This window comes from Papio anubis, chromosome 4 (genome assembly GCF_008728515.1).
Source record: "Papio anubis isolate 15944 chromosome 4, Panubis1.0, whole genome shotgun sequence".
In the NCBI taxonomy this organism is placed as follows: Eukaryota; Metazoa; Chordata; class Mammalia; order Primates; family Cercopithecidae; genus Papio; species Papio anubis.
Genome location: NC_044979.1, coordinates 81,345,977 through 81,364,649, shown reverse-complemented (window position 1 = coordinate 81,364,649; position 18,673 = coordinate 81,345,977). Strand labels below are relative to the sequence as shown.

The window sequence follows — 18,673 nt, the reverse complement described above, 5'->3', positions numbered from 1 at the left end:
TAGCTCTGGGGCCATCTGTCCTATTAATCCTGTTGGGGAATGTTTAGTAGGAAATACAAATAATTGGACTGAATATCATGGGTCTGAGAAATAGCTTGCTCTATTTCCTCAATTTCCCTTTTTGCAGTGGGGGTTAAATACCTGGGGGTGTCCAAGGCTGCATTACCTTTAGGATAGAAAACAGGTTCTGTAATTTGTCAGTCATTATGCCCAACGTGGGGCGGAGCCAGTCACTATCACCCGGTAATTTTTGATTATCATTTAAGGTGTGTACATTGTTAGTATTCAATTTAACCTCTTGAGGTCTTACTGAGCAGGAAGTTAGTATGTATCCAAGATATTTCCAAGGGAAGGACATCTGTACCTTTTCAGGTGCTATGATTAAACCTGGTAACTGTGTGTTCCTCTTGACAGAGGCATATAAACTCAAAAGTATTGGCTCCCTTGGGGCCGCCAGTAAGATGGCATCCATATAGTGGGTGATCTTGCAATTAGGAAATTCTTTTCTACTGGGGAGCAAAGCCTGATTTACATGATACTGACACATGGTAGGACTGTTCAGCATTCCTTGAGGAAGTACTTTCCAACGAAATCAGCAAGCTGGCCTTTCATTATTGATAGCTGGTATTGTAAATGCAAATTTTTCTCTGTCCTGCTCTGCAAGGGGAATAGTATAAAAGCAGTCTTTTAAGTCAATAATGACTACAAGCCAATCTTGAGGAATCACCATGGAGGGAGCCCCTGTTGAAGGGACCCTATAGGTTGCAAATTAGCACTGATAGCACGTAAGTCATGCAAAAGTCTCCATTTACCAGACTTTTTGGGAATGACAAAAATGGGCAAATTCCAAGGGCTGTTTGATGATTCTGTATGGCCAGTTAATTGTTCCTCAACGAATTCATGGGCTTTTTGTAATTTATTTCCCTTTAAAGGCCACTGTTCTACCCAAATAGGATTTTGAGAGAGCCACATCAGGGGTAGGGAAGGAATAACAACAGTGGCCATTACTAGAAAGGGGTCTGCTATTCACATAATTCATCAAATTCTGCCCTCCAGAGGAGGTATTGACTGGCCTCTAACGTTGTTTTACCTAGCACTGACAGTCCTATTGGGTCATATGGAAGTAGTCTGCTATAGCCTTAATTAATCCTCTCATAAATGGGCTAGTGGCTCCATTTTCTCTAATGCTTTTTCTTATAAGTGTTGAAAGTAATTGGCCGATTGCCTTGTAGATCTTACATCACCGGGCAGACCAAGAACTCCCCTTATAATGCTGCTAAGACAGGGTCCCATAACTGTAGTGTATCTCTTGTCTTTTTTCCAATGTATTGGAGGAGAGGGCTCAGGGAAAACCTCTGTGGCACCTTTACCCAGTAACAACAGGGCTGAGGAAGGAAGAGGAGGCAGTAAGGTAGACAATGGTTCTTCTTCCATTCCCTTTTTAGGCTCTTCTGTGTAGAGCGGGGCCAAAGCAGCCCTAACTAAGGCCCATAACGTTAAACATGTTACTGGGACCCACTGCCCTTGTACATGATGTAATTTAACATTTCTTCCCAGAGCTCTAGGTCTAGTGTGCCTCCTTCTGGGAACTATGGGTTATGGAAAACAACAATTTGCATTAGGTCCCTTAATTCAGCCTCTGAAACTGAGGCTCTGCTAGCTTTAAGCAGCTGTTTCAATATTTTTATATACTATTACTGTTGAGCTAGTAACTGGGTTTCCCATGATGAAACCCTAGCTTGAAAATCCCCTCAAACTTGGAAATCCAGAGCAGGCACCAATTACTTACAGCACAGTCACTTCACTTTCGTTTTTGAGGGTTCCATCATGATCCATTGCAGTGTTCTTCACACGGGCACCACCTGCCGGGCCTGTCCACAGAAAAATAGTACTCAGACACAGGTATGCAGTGTAAGGGCAGCTAGGGGTCTGCCTGGCTCTAGGGTCAAAGTGCACCCAGAGAAGCCGGAGCTGCATGCTTTCATTCACTGTAGGCACAATGCCAAAAGCCTGGAGCAAACACAATCTGTGAGAAATTAACATTTATTGTTCCCCTTTCAAGGAACGTCAGGTGTGTGGATGATCAAAGATCAGTTCCTGGTCAACATAAGTAAACAAGCCTGTTCAAGATAAATTCCCCTACATTCCCTTGTACCTACTCCTTGCCATCTGCCTCAGGGTCAGAGAACAGCTGTCTGGCTATTCTTCCCCAAATCTAGGCAGAGCCTTTGGACCTTTCAGAAGGCGTGCTGCTTTCCCTATAGTCTCTCACACCACCCTGACTGATCTCCTGCATGTTTGCAGTGGCTGGTACCGGTTTTTTCTTTCGATATTGAGTGTGCCCTTTAGGAGTTCCTGTAAGGCAGGCCTCGTGGGGACAAAATCTCTCAGCATTTGCTTGTCTGTAAAGGATTTTATTTCTCCTTCACTTACGTAGCTTAGTTTGGCTGGATATGAAATTCTGGATTGAAAATCTTTAAGAATGTTGAATACTGGACCCCACTCTCTTCTGGCTTGTAGGATTTCTACAGAGGGACCCCACTGTTAGTCTGATGGACTTCCCTTTGTGAGTAACCTGACCTTTCTCTCTACGTGTCTTGTGGTTGCTCTTCTCGAGGCGTATCTTTGTGGTGTTCTCTGTATTTCCTGAATTTGAATGTTGACCTGTCTTGGTAGGTTGGGGAAGTTCTCCTGGATAATATCCTGAAGAGTGTTTTCCAGCTTGGTTCCATTCTTTCCATTACTTTCAGGTACACCAGTCAAAGGTAGATTTGGTCTTTTCACATAGTCCCTCATTTCTTGGAAGCTTTGTTTGTTCCTTTTTATTCTTTTTTCTCTAATCTTGTCATCTTGCTTTATTTCGTTAAGTTGATCTTCAATCTCTGATATCCTTTCTTCTGCTTGATTGATTTGGTTATTGATAGTTGTGTATGCTTCACGAAATTTTTGAACTATTTTTCAGCTCCATCAGGTCATTTATGTTGTTCTCTAAACTGGTTATTCTAGTTAGCAATTCCTCTAACCTTTTTACAAGGTTCTTAGCTTCCTTGCATTGGGTTAGAACATGCTCCTTTAGCTCAGAGGGGTTTGTTATTACCCACCTTCTGAAGCCTACTTCTGTCAATTTCTCAAACTCATTCTCCATCCAGTTTTGTTCCCCTGTGGGTGAGGAGTTGTGATCCTTTGGAGGAGAAGAGGCATTCTGGTTTTTGGATTTTCAGACTTTTTGCACTGGTTTTTCCTCATTTTCATGGATTTATCTACCTTTGCTCTTTGATGTTGGTGACCTTCGGATGAGGTCTCTGAGTGGACATCCTTCTATATTGATGTTAATGCTCTTCCTTTCTGTTTGTTAGTTTTCCTTCTAACAGTCAGGCTCCTCTGCTGCAGGTCTGCTGGAGTTTTCTAGAGGTCCACTCCAGACCCTGTTTGCCTGGATATCACCAGCAGAGGCTGCAGAACAGTAAAGATTGCTACCTGTTCCTTCCTCTGAAAGCTTCATCCCAGAGGCAATAAATATGACACCAAAAGTACAAACAAAAATGGAAAAGATTTTAAATGTCTTTAAATTAAAATTTAAAACTTCTACACAGTAGATCTATAAACTTTGTTTATAGATCATAACAAGGTTACAGGACAAACCACAAACTTGAAAAATATACTTATGAAGTGAATTAATTTCAAAGGATTCATGTATAGAATAGCAAATCTAAAAGTTTGTGATCCAAAACAAGTTAATAGTCTAAAAATTGTTGAGGACCTGAAAGAACTTTTCTGAGATGTATAATTTTAAAAATAGAAAACTTATAATATTTATTTAAAATCAAAAAACAAAATTGTATGTTACTATAAATAACAAATTTCCTGCAAAATAAGTTCACCATAACAAATGGAAAATAACTTTAATGACAAGAGTGGTCTTGTTTGGATTTTTGCAAATCTCTGTAAAGTCTAACTTAAGGAAGACAGCCGGATTATCTTATTTGCTTCTGCATTCAAGTTATTGCAGTCTTAGTTTACGTATATAAAGAAAATCCAACCTTACACAGATTGTAGTTGCAAAGGGGAAATCCTCACTCACACTCTGAAAGAATGTCAATGTCTCCCAGGGTCTCTGAACCGCACTTTAAGAATCACTGTTCCAGAATGAAGAATTTCCACAATTCAATGAGAAAAAACATAAATGTCAGTAGTGGGGGAGGGGGAAGGCCAAAGGTTTAAATAAGCAGCTTTCATAACAGGAAATCCAAATGTCCCAAAACATTTTTGTTACTGTTCAATAACTTTAGTAATCTAGGAACTTTAATTTAAAATGACAAGGTAACTTTCCATACCCAAAAGACTAACCAGAAAAAATTAAAATCTGGCAATTATAAATTTTCATGAGTGTTTAGAACAATGACAATCTTTATGTACTGCTGGTGGATTTGTAAATTGTCACCTTTTGCAGGAAAAAAATGAATAATATTTAATAAAGTTTCAGCTATCCGTACAATTATACCAAGAAATTTCCCTTCTAGATATGTAACTTAAAGAAGCACCAGGTCATTTGCACAAGATTGACCTTCAGGGCATTGTTTGAATAACAAAACTAAAAATAACCTAATAGAAAAATAGCTAAATAAACTGTGTGATTTAGTACAATGGAATTCTATGTAGCGGTTAAAATAAAGTGACTGTAACTACATTTTTTTAAATCACTTAGAAATATTTCACCTGTAACATTGACTAAGTTTCAGAATGCTACACAGAATAGGATACATTTTTAAAATTTATGACTGCATGAAAGTAATCCTATATATCATTTCTGTATATAGTAATTATGTGTGTGTGTATAGTGAAAAAATTAAAAGCATGGCAAAGAAAGTCATACATCTTCAGAATAGTATGTCTAGATGGACAGACAAGGAGGGTGATCAGAACAGAGAAGAATACAGTTATATCTCATGTTTTATTCATCAACAAGCTAATGAAAACTGAAGCAAATATGGATAAAATTTGACAAAATTGCATGATGGAAGATATATATATAACTATATATATAACTGTATACAGTTATGCATTATGGAAGATATATATATAGTTATATATATAACTATACAAATTACATGATGGAAGATATATATAATTATATATATAACTATACATATATAACTATATAACTGTATACATATATAACTATATATATATCTTCCATCATGCAATTATATATATATATAACTGTATATAGTTATATATAACTATAGATAGATATCTATATATATCTAACTATATAGATAGATATATATAGTTATTCTCTATACCTGGCTGTATATTTACAACACTTTTTAAAAATTAAATTAAAAACCTAGGTTCCCACCAGGTAGTGTGGACAGCAGACATGGAAAATTAGTTGGGATTGAGGTATATAGCTGCAATTTTAAAACATATGCATGGCAACTTCAGGACAATAAATGGACATTTGAATCATCAGAGATGGGCTTATTATTTTTCAGTTGTTCATAAATATGTTATTAATACTCTATCCCCATGATTATCCTTCTGGGTAACAGAATGTTTTTGCTAATGTTTGTTATTTCCCTGCAGATGGACACTGCTATGAATATAAATGGATGGCCAGTGCTTGGAAGGGCTCTTCCCGAACAGTGTGGTGTCAAAGGTCAGATGGTATAAATGTAACAGGTAAACCTCCAGTTTCTCTTTGTTCTTTGAAAATCTTCCTGTAACACACTTGTGATTGGTTGAAGAAAATAGTTAAGGAAACAAAGTTACTCTTTCAGTATTCAAAGCCTGTTTGGGATTCAGGATGCCTAAGCTGTATATACCCACCTGCTGACCAATGACAAATTATTTTATAATGGTTCAAATTATCTCTCACCTAGCCTTTTTAGGTATTGCTGCTGAAACGTATTTAATTAAAATACTATGTAATTCTAATAAATAATTGTTATAAATAATTTTCAGACCTTTTCTAGAAATGTTATACATGAATAATTTACTATATGTTTAAAAATGATCAGTTTTTTGACTTTCTGCTTGTGTGCCTTGAAGGCATATAAACACAGACCAAAAACACCACCAAGGGAGTATGATACAAATCCAAATATCTTGCTTAAATTCAGATGTCTATGATTTAGAGATTTCTAAACTAATTAATAGAGGAGACCTACTGGTAGAGTATGATACAAATCTAAAATATCTTGCTTAAATTCAGATGTCTATGATTTAGAGATTTTTAAACTAATTAATAGAGAAGACCTACTGGTAAATTTCAAACCCAGACCATCTGAGCAGCTCATCTACTGTGCCGCATCCCCAAATTATTATATATCAAGAAATCCAAAGGAAGAAATTTTTTTGATTGTACTTCGACCAATATATGCCTCCAAAGAACTACTCTAGTGTGCAATTACTAAAAGCCTATCTGAAGCCTGTAAGCAAGCATGAGGGATCCCAAGGACCCCTTGAAGGAGGAAAAGACTTTGGCTCAAGATAGGTAGTGAACAACCAAGCAAATTTCCTAGAAAGAAATGCAAGTCAGAACCAGAACCTTAATTTCAGGCACATGGACCCAGAAATCTAAGCCTTTCCATAAACAATTTCTTTTTATAAATATAACTTACAGGAATTGCCATTGCATAGCAACAGCAGGAGTCTTGACAGTTAACTGCTCAGGCTGACTTGCTGCTGTGTTTTGACCCTGCTATGGGGGAAAAATACAGTGTACATTTGGATGCCTCTGAGTAATGCTCATTTATAAATTTCACTTTAATATATACAGTAAGAAACAGGATCAATATGATTTTTGAAAACTATCCATCTTTATATTGAATTTTAAATTACCTGGATTTATTGAAACCCAATTATTTATTTCCTCTGTATGGGAGCTGGATCAGGATGTCAATTTTTTTTCTTTTGAAGATATGATTTTATATACATGAGAAAGCTCTCTCAAGAAATCCTTAATAACTCCCTGTGGTCACATATATAACAAAGAAAAGACATCTAGTAGAAACCCTTTGCTCTCTCACTGTATTATTTTTTGGAAGAAGCACCTCCATCTACCCCACTCTAAGAGGTATGGAGTGAGAAGAGTCCTGGACAGGGATAGACAGGCTTTCTGAATGAGTTGTTGTTACAGAAGTCATCCATTCAGCTCAGAGATTGGAAATAAATGTCTCCATTCTAACAGCTTCTCTAGATGATCCTATAGGTTTGCCATTTTTTGATGCAAATAATATTTACCTGACTTTTCTTCCATATATTAAAAACTCTTTTTCCACTGCAATTGGGGCTATTCCCCCAACGCAAAGGTAAGTCAAATTTTAAACGACTTACCTATAAAATCATTACTTTTAATTTCTTTTCAGTTCAGCAAAGTGTCCAATGGATTATTTCTAATGCTATTCAGTACCAAAAGGCCAATGTGTAAATGATGTGTGTTAAACTCTATATGCATTCTTTCATCTTTTAGGAGAGATGAGATTATGACAAATAGACAAGCATGTAAAGTATATTACCTATCTTGATCAATTGCTTTAATTTATGAATTGTCCTTATAAGAAACTCAAAATATTGCTTTGTGTGTGTGTGTTTAATGATAACAACTTCAATGTGGCCAATTAACTGCAGTTGCCTTGCAATGACTAACTGCTTTTCTGTGACAATTTTTCTGTATTTTGTGATTGCAACAGAGAGAAACACAAAGAATTGGCAATAGGCACCTGAGATTAAATTCCAGAGAATCATCAGTGCCATAAACAAAGAAAAAATTTTATTTTGCTAATATTATGTTAAACTGAACAAGTATAGTTTGAAAATATGAGTCTCCTTCATGTCACCAATGTTTTTTATATCTATTTCCGTTTAAAACCTCACTTGAAACAACTTAGGCACAGTTGGTACTACACTTGAAAATAAACAAGAGAGAGATAAACAGCTGTAATATCAAGTCAAAACCATAGTGCAAAATAAATGATTTAGTAGATACATTTGTTTTCTTCACTATATCCAAAAAACACCCTGAATTAGCAGAAATTGTGATTTTTCTAAAAAAGAAATATGCATTATTTAAAGAAAACATTTATTTAGCTAAAGAGTTATTTCTAAAGACATGAAAACTATCGTTTTACTTGAAAAGGAAATGAAATCAGCTTTTCAGTTGCTGGACTTGGCTTCATGTGCTCCTGGCAGAAAAAGGTTGTGTGCAATTAGTATTTTCAAAATAGCAGCTATAAAATAATTATTTCAACAAACGCTTGTTGAACACCTGCTGAGTACCAGGCACTGAGCTAGCTCCCCTGGGTAAGAAGGGGCTGGAATCACTAAATAAGGTGGTTAAGGTTAACCAAATATTTCACAGTCAACCACTGACAGAAAAATTCCTGGAATTCCCAAGGTAGTTCAGGATTCAAAGACAAGTCACTAACAACAGTGTATTTTCATCATAACAAGACATATTATTTGTCAAAACATGATTTTCTGTTCTGCAGGGGGCTGCTTGGTGATGAGCCAGCCTGATGCCGACAGGTCTTGTAACCCACCGTGTAGTCAACCCCACTCGTACTGTAGCGAGGTATGTGTAAATTCGTCAGGGCAGACAAGCCAGCTCCATCATTTGTCACCCCACTGTCTCTTGTGCAGTTTCATCTCCCTCCAAAGAAAGCATGTCTTGAGGCATAAAAATCCCATTTTAGACATCTCCTTTTATCAATCTAAAAAGTCCTGAATTCACTTGCTTTCACCTTTAGAATACATTTATATATAATGCCAAAAGTATGTTTCTATGTAGTTAAAAATATCACAGGAATTACATATAGTAATTCCCAAAACAAACCTTGTTTTAAAGCCTTCTCTTCAAGTCCGGTCTGTTAGACTTTCAAAGATTCCTTGCATGGCTAGTGTAAATCTTCTTGTTCTCCTGCAGACAAAAACATGCCATTGTGAAGAAGGGTACACTGAAGTCATGTCTTCTAACAGCACCCTTGAGCAATGCACACTTATCCCCGTGGTGGTAATACCCACCGTGGAGGACAAAAGAGGAGATGTGAAAACCAGTCGGGCTGTACATCCAACCCAACCCTCCAGTAACCCAGCAGGACGGGGAAGGACCTGGTTTCTGCAGCCATTTGGGCCAGGTGAACTAACTAGACTAGTGTTGAAGTAGAAACCTTTAGTTATACATTTAGGCAATGCCAAAGAATTAAAAAGTGAGCAAGCATTTTTATATGAGCTATTGATTATTTTATCTACATGCATTTATTCTGATAGTGCCATCTATTCTTAAATTTTTTACTATCATTAAGGAAAATAACTCATGTTTGAAGTTCAGAGAAATGAAATTACTTCTGAGAAAAAATTTTGGATCAATATGATTCATTTCAATTCCAGTCCAAAAATTACAAGTATAATTAATTTCAAATTGAAAAAGATGGAAACATGAATTTTTAAAAAATGTGTTGTCATTCAGAACTAGGATAAAGGAGACTATAAAGGCATTCCAGAATTTTTAATTTGATCATAGGAACAGTAATAGTTTGACCCATAAATAAAAACATCAGGAATGCAGTTCTGTGCCAGGGGGCACGTGGTAGATGGACCAGTTTGTATCAGCCCTAAAAATCAGCATACTCAAATACTCAGATCTGTACTAGTGCCAGATACACAGGGGCAACAGTGGAGCCTTCCCTTCTGGATGGGATGATTCAAATATTTTTTCACATTCACAGACAGCTCTTAATGTATCTGGTAATAAATGCAAAGCCAATGCAGGAAAATGCTTGAAGACCTCATGATATGCTATTCTCTACTCTACACACTTTCCCTCAGTTGGATTTAATCATATGCTCATCCCTAGAACTAACCTGGTGCTTGAAAATGTGCTACATGGTTTATAAAGCAGCTAATAATATCATGCCACTTTTTCTCATACCCTGGAGGAACTACTAGTCCATGAAGCAAAGGAAATCTCCAGTCAGAGCCAGGCATAGTCTACTTTAAAATGCCATTAGAAACATGAGAAAAGATGGAAGGAATCTGCATAGCTAGCACATCTCCATTTCTGTGCATTAAGTCTGAATACTTTACCTTATTGGAGAATAAATGTTGGATTTTTAAGATATTTTAAATGTTTGGGAGATTTGCTTTTAATCACATGATTCCTGCTTTAATTGGCTTATTTGGCTGATAGTACAATTTATTGTGCAAAGCTGACTCATCTGTGTAAGCATGGGAAACTCTTCCCTTAGTGTTCAAGACAATGGACTAGCAGACAACCAGTAGCAATTTTGACCTTTACTAAGAATTGAAGCAGATCTCCTCAGATCAAAACCAGTCCTTTTTTTTTTTTCCCAAAAGATTGTTATTGTCATTATTTTAAATTTTATATATAGTTTCCCCAAAGTGAACATTTTAATATATTTAGAAGGTACATGTTCTGAAAACTTAGATATTCTTTGATTTTGAAAAACCCAAAAAAATTTGTTGAAGAAACTCTCAATGTAGAGAACCTCAACCGTGGAATGGTTCTTTTGATTCTAAACTGAACTCAAATTAAAAAAAAAAAATTTTTAGGATTAGAAAGAAATGATATTTAGAATATTTATTGAGTTTATTCCCAGCAAATGAACTTCTAATTTGATCTAACTCCAGGCGAAAAAATTCCACAGTACCAATTTGCATTTGATGCCTTTCAAATATTGAATAAACCAGAGTCTACGTAAGGTCAGTTTTGCCCAATCTATAATTTAACACTAAGATCAAATATTTAATTGCAATAGAAAATATATGTTGATATGAGGTCAAATTAAATCAGCCAATGTCATTAATAACATCTTGTGCTTGAAGTTTATTCAGAGCATAAAATTGAGGAGTTCAAAGCAGATGAGACCAGAAACCCAAATTATAAAAGTTCCTGTTATGTCTGATTCCATATAATAGAAAAGGTAGAAAACAATTTATAGATCCTTTTATATGTTAACCAAACTAGTTGTTTTTGTAAATGACATTGTCAGCCAATTTTAAAACACATTGTAAGTGCAGACTAGATAAAAGATTATTAATTCCATAAGATGTTAAATATATTCACTTTCATTTTACCTGGAATAAAAATGACAAAATTTTTGTTTAAATACCTATCTGCATTAACTCGAGGTTGTAGAAACTTTCTTAAAATTGTATTTTTCATCTTATCATTGCAATTCTCAAAATAGATTGAAAATCAGAAGAAAATGTTTATATAGCATTACACATGTATTGAGTTTGAAGTAAAATTGAGATGAAAGGCAGCTGAAGTTTTGACAAAGAAACTTGAAATCTGAAGTCAAACATTTATAACTTTTCAATTCAATTTTCCTTGATAATTTCTCTTTAATGAAGCAGTATCTAACCCATAACAGCAGCTTTGCATTAATCATTAACTGTGCTGAAGCAATAATTCTTTTTGGGTTTTGAAAGAAATTGGTCATGTGTGACTGATCATTGGTCATCGTTAAAGACTGCCTCATGTATACCAGATTAATGTAAATTAATAACTAATATCTCTTCTTCTTAGATGGGAGACTAAAGACCTGGGTTTACGGTGTAGCAGCTGGGGCATTTGTGTTACTCATCTTTATTGTCTCCATGATTTATCTAGCTTGGTGAGTGTTTAAATAATTAAAAATCCAAAGAGATACTTAATCGTAACACAGAAACAGCAAACTAATGTCTCAAATAAGTTCTCTACATCTATCTGGTGTTCACATGAATTTCTAAATAAACATGGCTTTAGTCCTAGATGGGCTAAAAGCTACCAAATCTGAACCATTTCATTTCTAAAGATGAGCAAGAACTTGCTGTGGGTCATCTTCTCGAGTGTGTTCTCTTGCATACTTTCAAGAGAATATTGCTTTGTACTGATTATGGCAAACTGTGGATTTTTATATTGAATTACTAATGGAGGAAGATATTACAGTAATACCTAATCTTATTCAACTATCTTTTAAAACATGCATTATTTATAAATTATGCATTATTTATAAAGGTTTCTGACCAAATGAAAATGACCCCACTATGATATTATTTCTGTTGTCAATACTAAAAGAATCCCACTTGGATAATTTATCTTTTGTAGGATAGTAAAACATTTGAAGCTTACTTAGAGTTTATTCAAAGCAAAAACTGAAATTCAAGGAGATCAGAAAATCAAATTCTAAGGTTAACTTTAGGCAATGCAGGCAATGAGGCAATTTTGGTTTATCAATTTGTTTTTACTTTTTTTTGCTTAAAGCAATCAAATTTACAATTAGAAACTGATTTTCTTTCTCCTAATTTTAATGAATTGTTTTACAGCAAAAAGCCAAAGAAACCCCAAAGAAGGCAAAACAACCGACTGAAACCTTTAACCTTAGCCTATGATGGAGATGCTGACATGTAACATATAACTTTTCTGGCAACAACCAGTCTTGGATTTCTGACTTCATAGATGTCCAGAGGTCACAACAAATGTATCCAAACTGTGTGGATTAAAATATATTTTAATTTTTAAAAAGGGCATCATAAAGACAAGAGTGAAAATCATACTGCCACTGGAGATATTCCAGACAGTACCACTTACATAGAGACCATCAACCATGAGAATTATAGGAGATTTAGCTGAATACATGCCGCATTCTGAAAGTTTTATGTCATCTTTTCTGAAGTCTACCAACTGAAAAACCACTTTCATCTCTAAAAAATAATGGTGGAATTGGCCAGTTAGGATGCCTGATACAAGATTGTCTGCAGTGTTAATCCATAAAACTTCCTAGCATGAAGAGTTTCTACCAAGATCTCCACAATACTATAGTCAAATTAACATGTGTACTCAGTTGAATGATACACATTATGTCAGATTATGTACTTGCTAATAAGCAATTTTAACAATGCATAACATATAAGCTCTAAGCTAAGCAGAAAATCCATTGAATAAATTCAGCATCTTGGTGGTCAATGGTAGATTTTATTGACCTGCATTTTAGAGACGGAGCCTCTTTTTTAAGACTTCATTCTTGTCTCTCTCCAAAGTAAGAATGCTGGACAAGTACTAGTGTCTTAGAAGGAAGAGTCCTCAAGTTCAGTATTTTATAGTGGTAATTGTCTGGAAAACTAATTTACTTGTGTTAATACATTTCTACTTTCCCTGGTTTTCAAACTGGTTGCCTGCATCTTTTTTGCTATATGGAAGGCACATTTTTGCACTATATTAGTGCAGCATGATAGGCGCTTAACCAGTATTGCCATAGAAACTGCCTCTTTTCATATGGGATGAAGACATCTGTGCCAAGAGTGTCATGAAGACATTTGCAAGTTCTTGTATCCTGAAGAGAGAAAAGTTCAGTTTGGATGGTAGCAAGATGAAATCAGCTATTACACCTGCTGTACACACACTTCCTCATCACTGCAGCCATTGTGAAACTGACAACATGGCGGTAATTTAAGTGTTGAAGTCCCTAACCCCTTAACCCTCTAAAAGGTGGATTCCTCTAGTTGGTTTGTAATTGGTCTTTGAAGGCTGTTTATGACTAGATTTTTATATTTGTTATCTTTGTTAAGAAAAGAAAAAAGAAAAAAAGGAACTGGTTGTCTTTTTAATTTTGAGCAGATGGAGAAAATAATGTATCAATGACTTTTGTAACTAAAGGAAATCAAAATTATATGTTGATTTTTCCTTCTCTCTAATTTGATTTCCTAGTTTCAGCTTGAATGTCTGTGTTGCAGGCAGTATTTCAAGATCCATAGTCTTTTGCCTTTCTCACTGGCAAAATTTGAAGCAATCTCTTCCATGCATGATTTCAAAACTAAAATTTTAAAAGAGAAATAAATATCTTGCCCAAGACTTCATTACATATCTAGACCAAGAGTGGCAAACTTTTTCTGTAAAGGACTATACAGAAAATATTTTCCAAAAGGTCTACGTTGCAACTTCTCAACTTTGCCATTCTGCTAATGCGATCTTAGTAAATAAAAGAATGAACATAACTGCTTTCCCATATAACTTTCCTTACAGAAACAGCGAGTAGGACACCTTGGCAGGTCATATTTTGCTGACCCCTGGTCTGGATGTTTTTTAATGCTAACTCTCCATAGTGTCATCTTTCGTTTTCATTCAGTTACCCACTGACTGTTCAATGTTCAAAGGTGAGACTTTACAGTCATTACATTTCCCACTGTACCAAAAGTAGCTATATTTTCTACAGATGTAGCCCTGGGAATGGCACAGTGGAACAATATTTAACTCAGCAGACTTCTTGCAAATGAAAGGAAAACTCAAAAGGTGCCATTAAAAAGCAATACCATTTTCAGGCAACATTATTACAACAACCTTTGTGAGAGAGGAGGACACTAGCTTTTCAGGTTCTTTGAAAAATAGTATAACATTCTATTTTATCTTAAACAGCTGTGTTCCTGTAAAAGTGTTTTGGATTAGAAGGTATTTTACCCTCATACTGGAGTATGAACTCCCTCTGCTGTTCATTAGAGTGTTTGCAAAGATTACAAAAGACATCAGGTTAGGATGTCGTTGTCCCCAAAATGAAAATATTTGTATGTATTTCAATAAGAACTAAATGCAGTAAGCACTAATTCCTTATTCAATATTCACTATATTAGGAAATGTAAATCATTTCAAAAAGAACAGGTAGGAAGATGAAAATTTTACTTTAAATCAAGGATTTAAAACCATAAAAACAAAATCCATTTTATCTGTTTTATTAAAGAGGAAGAAAAAATAATATTGTTACTCTAAAACTGTGATTGTCTATGTATATACTCAGGGGTCTTCCAAATAATCCTAAAGTTGATCTCTTTGAATAAAATAAAATCCATTTGTCCAAAATGGTTAAGAGAGAATCTATTATGGTTACTTGAAAAATTCAGCTAACCCTCTTATAAAATGTTGCAACACCTAATAATTTTTAAATGTGGGATAGAATACCTACTAAAGCTATACTGAAGATATTGTAAAGTGTCACTAATTCAGAAAAGATTAGTATCATCCTACCTATAAGAATTAGAAAATCAAAATTATAGAATGTTATGAAAAATACAAGACATTTTATTCATAAATTGATTAGATTTTACAGCATATGTGTGTATATGTGTATATATATGTGTGTATGTGTATATATATATATACACATACACACATATACACACAAAATTATATGAGAGAGGGGAAATTAGGTTCAACTTGACCTAATAGAGAACATATTGGAAGATCACTGTTAGGATAAATAAATACTGGATAACCTCTTGTTAGAAAGGTGGAAAGAGGAGAATGTAGCAATCTGGCTATTTTGGACAAATGGAAGGTTACTATATTCATGTTTATAACATGAAAATGGCCTTATTTTTGTTTCTGGCATGAGACAATGAGTTAAATATTTTATTGGAATTTCATCAAAACCTTATTTTTCCTGTTCCTTCTAAAAATTTGGGAGGGGAATATAGTAGTAATTTCTCTATTGACACTTTCAACCTTACCGAAGTGGTCTGTGAGGCCAAAAAGATGTAGAACTGCTGTTCCCTAGAATGAAGGTCTGTTTGGTTTTTTTAAAAAAGAGCAGAGAAAGTTTGACACAGTAGTATATGAGTTTGCCGGACTATTTCACTAGAAACCATGTAGAATAGAACTAACTGATCTCTTTTGAAAGGGGCTGATTTGCTTATTCATCAATACCTAATCCAATATATGGACTGTAATCTTATTCAAAGGCTTTTTTGAGGACACTACAGTGTAGCTTAAGTGAATTAAAAAAGAGTGCATAAAAGCATGTTTTAATTACTTATAACAAAGCACAAATTACTTCTAACAAGGCAAATATTTATTGACACGTAAGAGTCTGCTAGGCACTATAAAAAACAAAAGTTAGTAACAGCTTTTGTATACATAGGTACTTAAGACATCCAAAAGAAGGGAAAAATGCCTAATGAGTGAAGATAACACTGAAACCTGTTGACTTTTACTCTAGGTTTGTTTTTAGAGGGGGTTAGTATTTTCCCCTATGTAATATACATGTCTTTAGGCCATGGTATTAGGAGTTTGATTTTTCCCTGCCCCACCCTCAGGTAGGTGGCAGTGGTCACTGTAACTTAATCAGACCCCTGTTAAGTTCCTGGGCATTTCAAGATACATTCATGTCTTCCTTCTCACAGGAATTGAATAGACCTCTCACACATTTATTTACCTCCCCCAACAACCTGTATATTTGGTTCTTTCTGATTATTTTCTTTGCTTGGTCTCTTTCTACTCTCAACAGCTATTCTTACCTACTTCCCACTAAACATGCCCAATTTTTTAATTAAAAAAAAGAGAGAGAATTCCTATATGTCCTTCCCTATTAGAATCTAAGTGTCACTCACGCAGAGTGTGAACATCCTGACTTACACCAAATCCACTGGTCAAAGAAATGAATAAAGGGAAAAGGAAAAATGTGGAAGGCATGTAGGGAAAAAAAAAAACCCTTTTCTATAAAAATGTCCATGCCTACACTTGCTTTAGATCATCCCATATCCTCCTGTCTCCATCTCGAGTCTTTGTTCACATTCCACACCACAAGACAGTGAGGAAGGCCCGTGCTTTTCAGTACCATACAGAAGGGAGAGCCTGTTCTAAAGCTGACGTGGGTCTGAACAGTACATGAGAAGCACAATTCCCAAATGATCTGGGATCTCCTGTTTATGAAAATATTACCAAATTCAAGTGTGGGTTCTTCTGTTTCCGCTCAAAAATTGAGGGTGTTGAAAGAACAGTCGTCCTTGAGCAAATCTGTGAGGAATCTTGTCGGAATGTGATCTTTCCTGGGACTAGTTTAGTTGTGAGAACTACATCTGCCTGTTTTGGGAATAAGAGTCTCCCCTGGTCCTGCCCTCAGGCGGTCCTGGCTGCAGGACAGAATTTCAGGTATCAGAAACTGGTGTGTGAGCCAAGCAAGTAGTTATCCTTTTATAAAAAGGATGGTTTGCAGTGTGTTATGATAATCTTATATCTAGCAGGGACACTGAAAAATGGTTATGTCTACATTATTAAATGAATAAAACTAATGCTAACCAGTTAATTTTGCATTTTTTTGTATGTTTCTACCAAGTCAGATCTTAAAAGTGGGCAGTATATGAAGAGATTTAGTTTGTGTGAGTCATGTTTTCAGTGATCAAAAATCTCTATATTATTTAGAATATAATTGTCAGTCTTGTGTTTTGTAGATTTATTCTGTTTTTAAGCCATAGTTTCTAGATTACCTACTTTTACCCTCAGTAAACTTTTCCCAACTATTTTTCAGAAATCTGTTTGTGTTTATTTTTAGAAAGTAAACATTTAGATTCCTTTTCTGGTACTTTTTTCTCCATTTCTATCACAGAGATTTGAAGAGATCAGTATCTATCATTGTAAAATATAACTTTATTAAATTTGCAATGTCTTTCTATAAATTATTATTCCCTGAATGTGTATTTTATGTTAACTACCTGAATATTTATTTTGTTTAAATAAGGAGGCAGCTGTCTAAGAATTTTTGTTAATATTACTTTGTAAATTGTGTAATGTAATTTATTTTACATTATGTACATTTCCTTTTTAACACACAAAATGTCTATATACAATTAACTACAGATTTGCAAATAATGTCACTAAGCTTTATTCAGTCAATACAGATGGCATGTGAAGATGTAATATGCTTTTTTACATTTTCATATGGGTTATTTGTAAATAACTATATTGCTGACAAACATAAATACGGAAATCATTTTCATTCTAATCATGTGTATCCGTGTTTTGATTTGCACCAATTGCTTCTTAAATATGGATTAAAGTTTTTTTCCAGTGAATACCTAAATCCTTTTACCTACTGTATTGCCCTTTCCTGGGTCGTATAACAACTCCAATTTGAAAAGTTCAAGAAATGCAACTTTTACTTTGAAAGTTGGCTGAGGCCACCAGGTGAATCATGGACAAAAGACCTCCTGGTCTCCAGTCAGTTCAAAAATGGCAGCAGCAGAGGATGGGGAAACTCTACAACAGAGTACAGCTCTTCCCACCCAGTCAGTCATAAGGCACACCCCTCGCTGTCTCTTGTCCCTGTGTCTACCTACAAAAAACCAGACCTAAAAGTCAAAGCAGAAGCTCACGCCTTAACAAATTCAGGAAGGGACACACAACTTAGACAAGTTACTTCCGGGGTAGTTTGCAGTTAAAACATCTTCTGAAATAGCCATTTGCTAAAATATAAGTAAGTAGGGAACCATCTAAGCCCTCAATCTGTGAACCACTCAGAACATGTCGCTAGCCTACATGCTTGATGGAAAAATGATAATTTCCAGTCTTTTTATTTTCTGCATTACTCATTACAAGTGAAACTAGGTGAAAAAATTTTTCAAAGTATCACACAGATTTTTTTCTAGATATCTGGACTTTCATAATCAAATAGCTAACTTCGTTTTTTATTTTGCAATTCCAATTTATGCCCTACAAACACAAATATGAATATGACTAGTCTACATTTTATTTTTGCTGCTTCTGTGTCCCTAGTGATTCTTTCATTAAAGTCTGTATATATTCCATAACACACACACTTCAATTTATACCCCCCATCAGTGTCAGTTACTCTGAAAAGATATTGTACGCATACAAAAATGCATAAACGTAGTCAGGCTTTCTGAT

The 18,673-nt window shown here is 35.1% G+C and overlaps 1 protein-coding gene across 3 annotated transcripts in view; it reads left to right on the top strand.

The window, feature by feature from the left end:
• THSD7A (thrombospondin type 1 domain containing 7A) overlaps nt 1–17,771 on the top strand; it is a 513,627-nt gene extending 495,856 nt beyond the window's left edge. The window contains exons 24-28 of one of the 3 annotated variants that reach the window (XM_017956915.3): nt 5,587–5,682; nt 8,493–8,575; nt 8,927–9,137; nt 11,552–11,639; nt 12,331–17,771. In XM_017956915.3, coding sequence (XP_017812404.2) covers nt 5,587–5,682; nt 8,493–8,575; nt 8,927–9,137; nt 11,552–11,639; nt 12,331–12,415 — 563 coding nt within the window. In that variant the 3' untranslated portion in view covers nt 12,416–17,771. Of the gene's footprint in view, nt 1–5,586; nt 5,683–8,492; nt 8,576–8,926; nt 9,138–11,551; nt 11,640–12,330 lie in introns of those variants that run through there. The other 2 variants (XM_017956916.3, XM_017956917.3) reach the window with 2 other exon arrangements.
• Nucleotides 17,772–18,673: the final 902 nt, after the last annotated feature.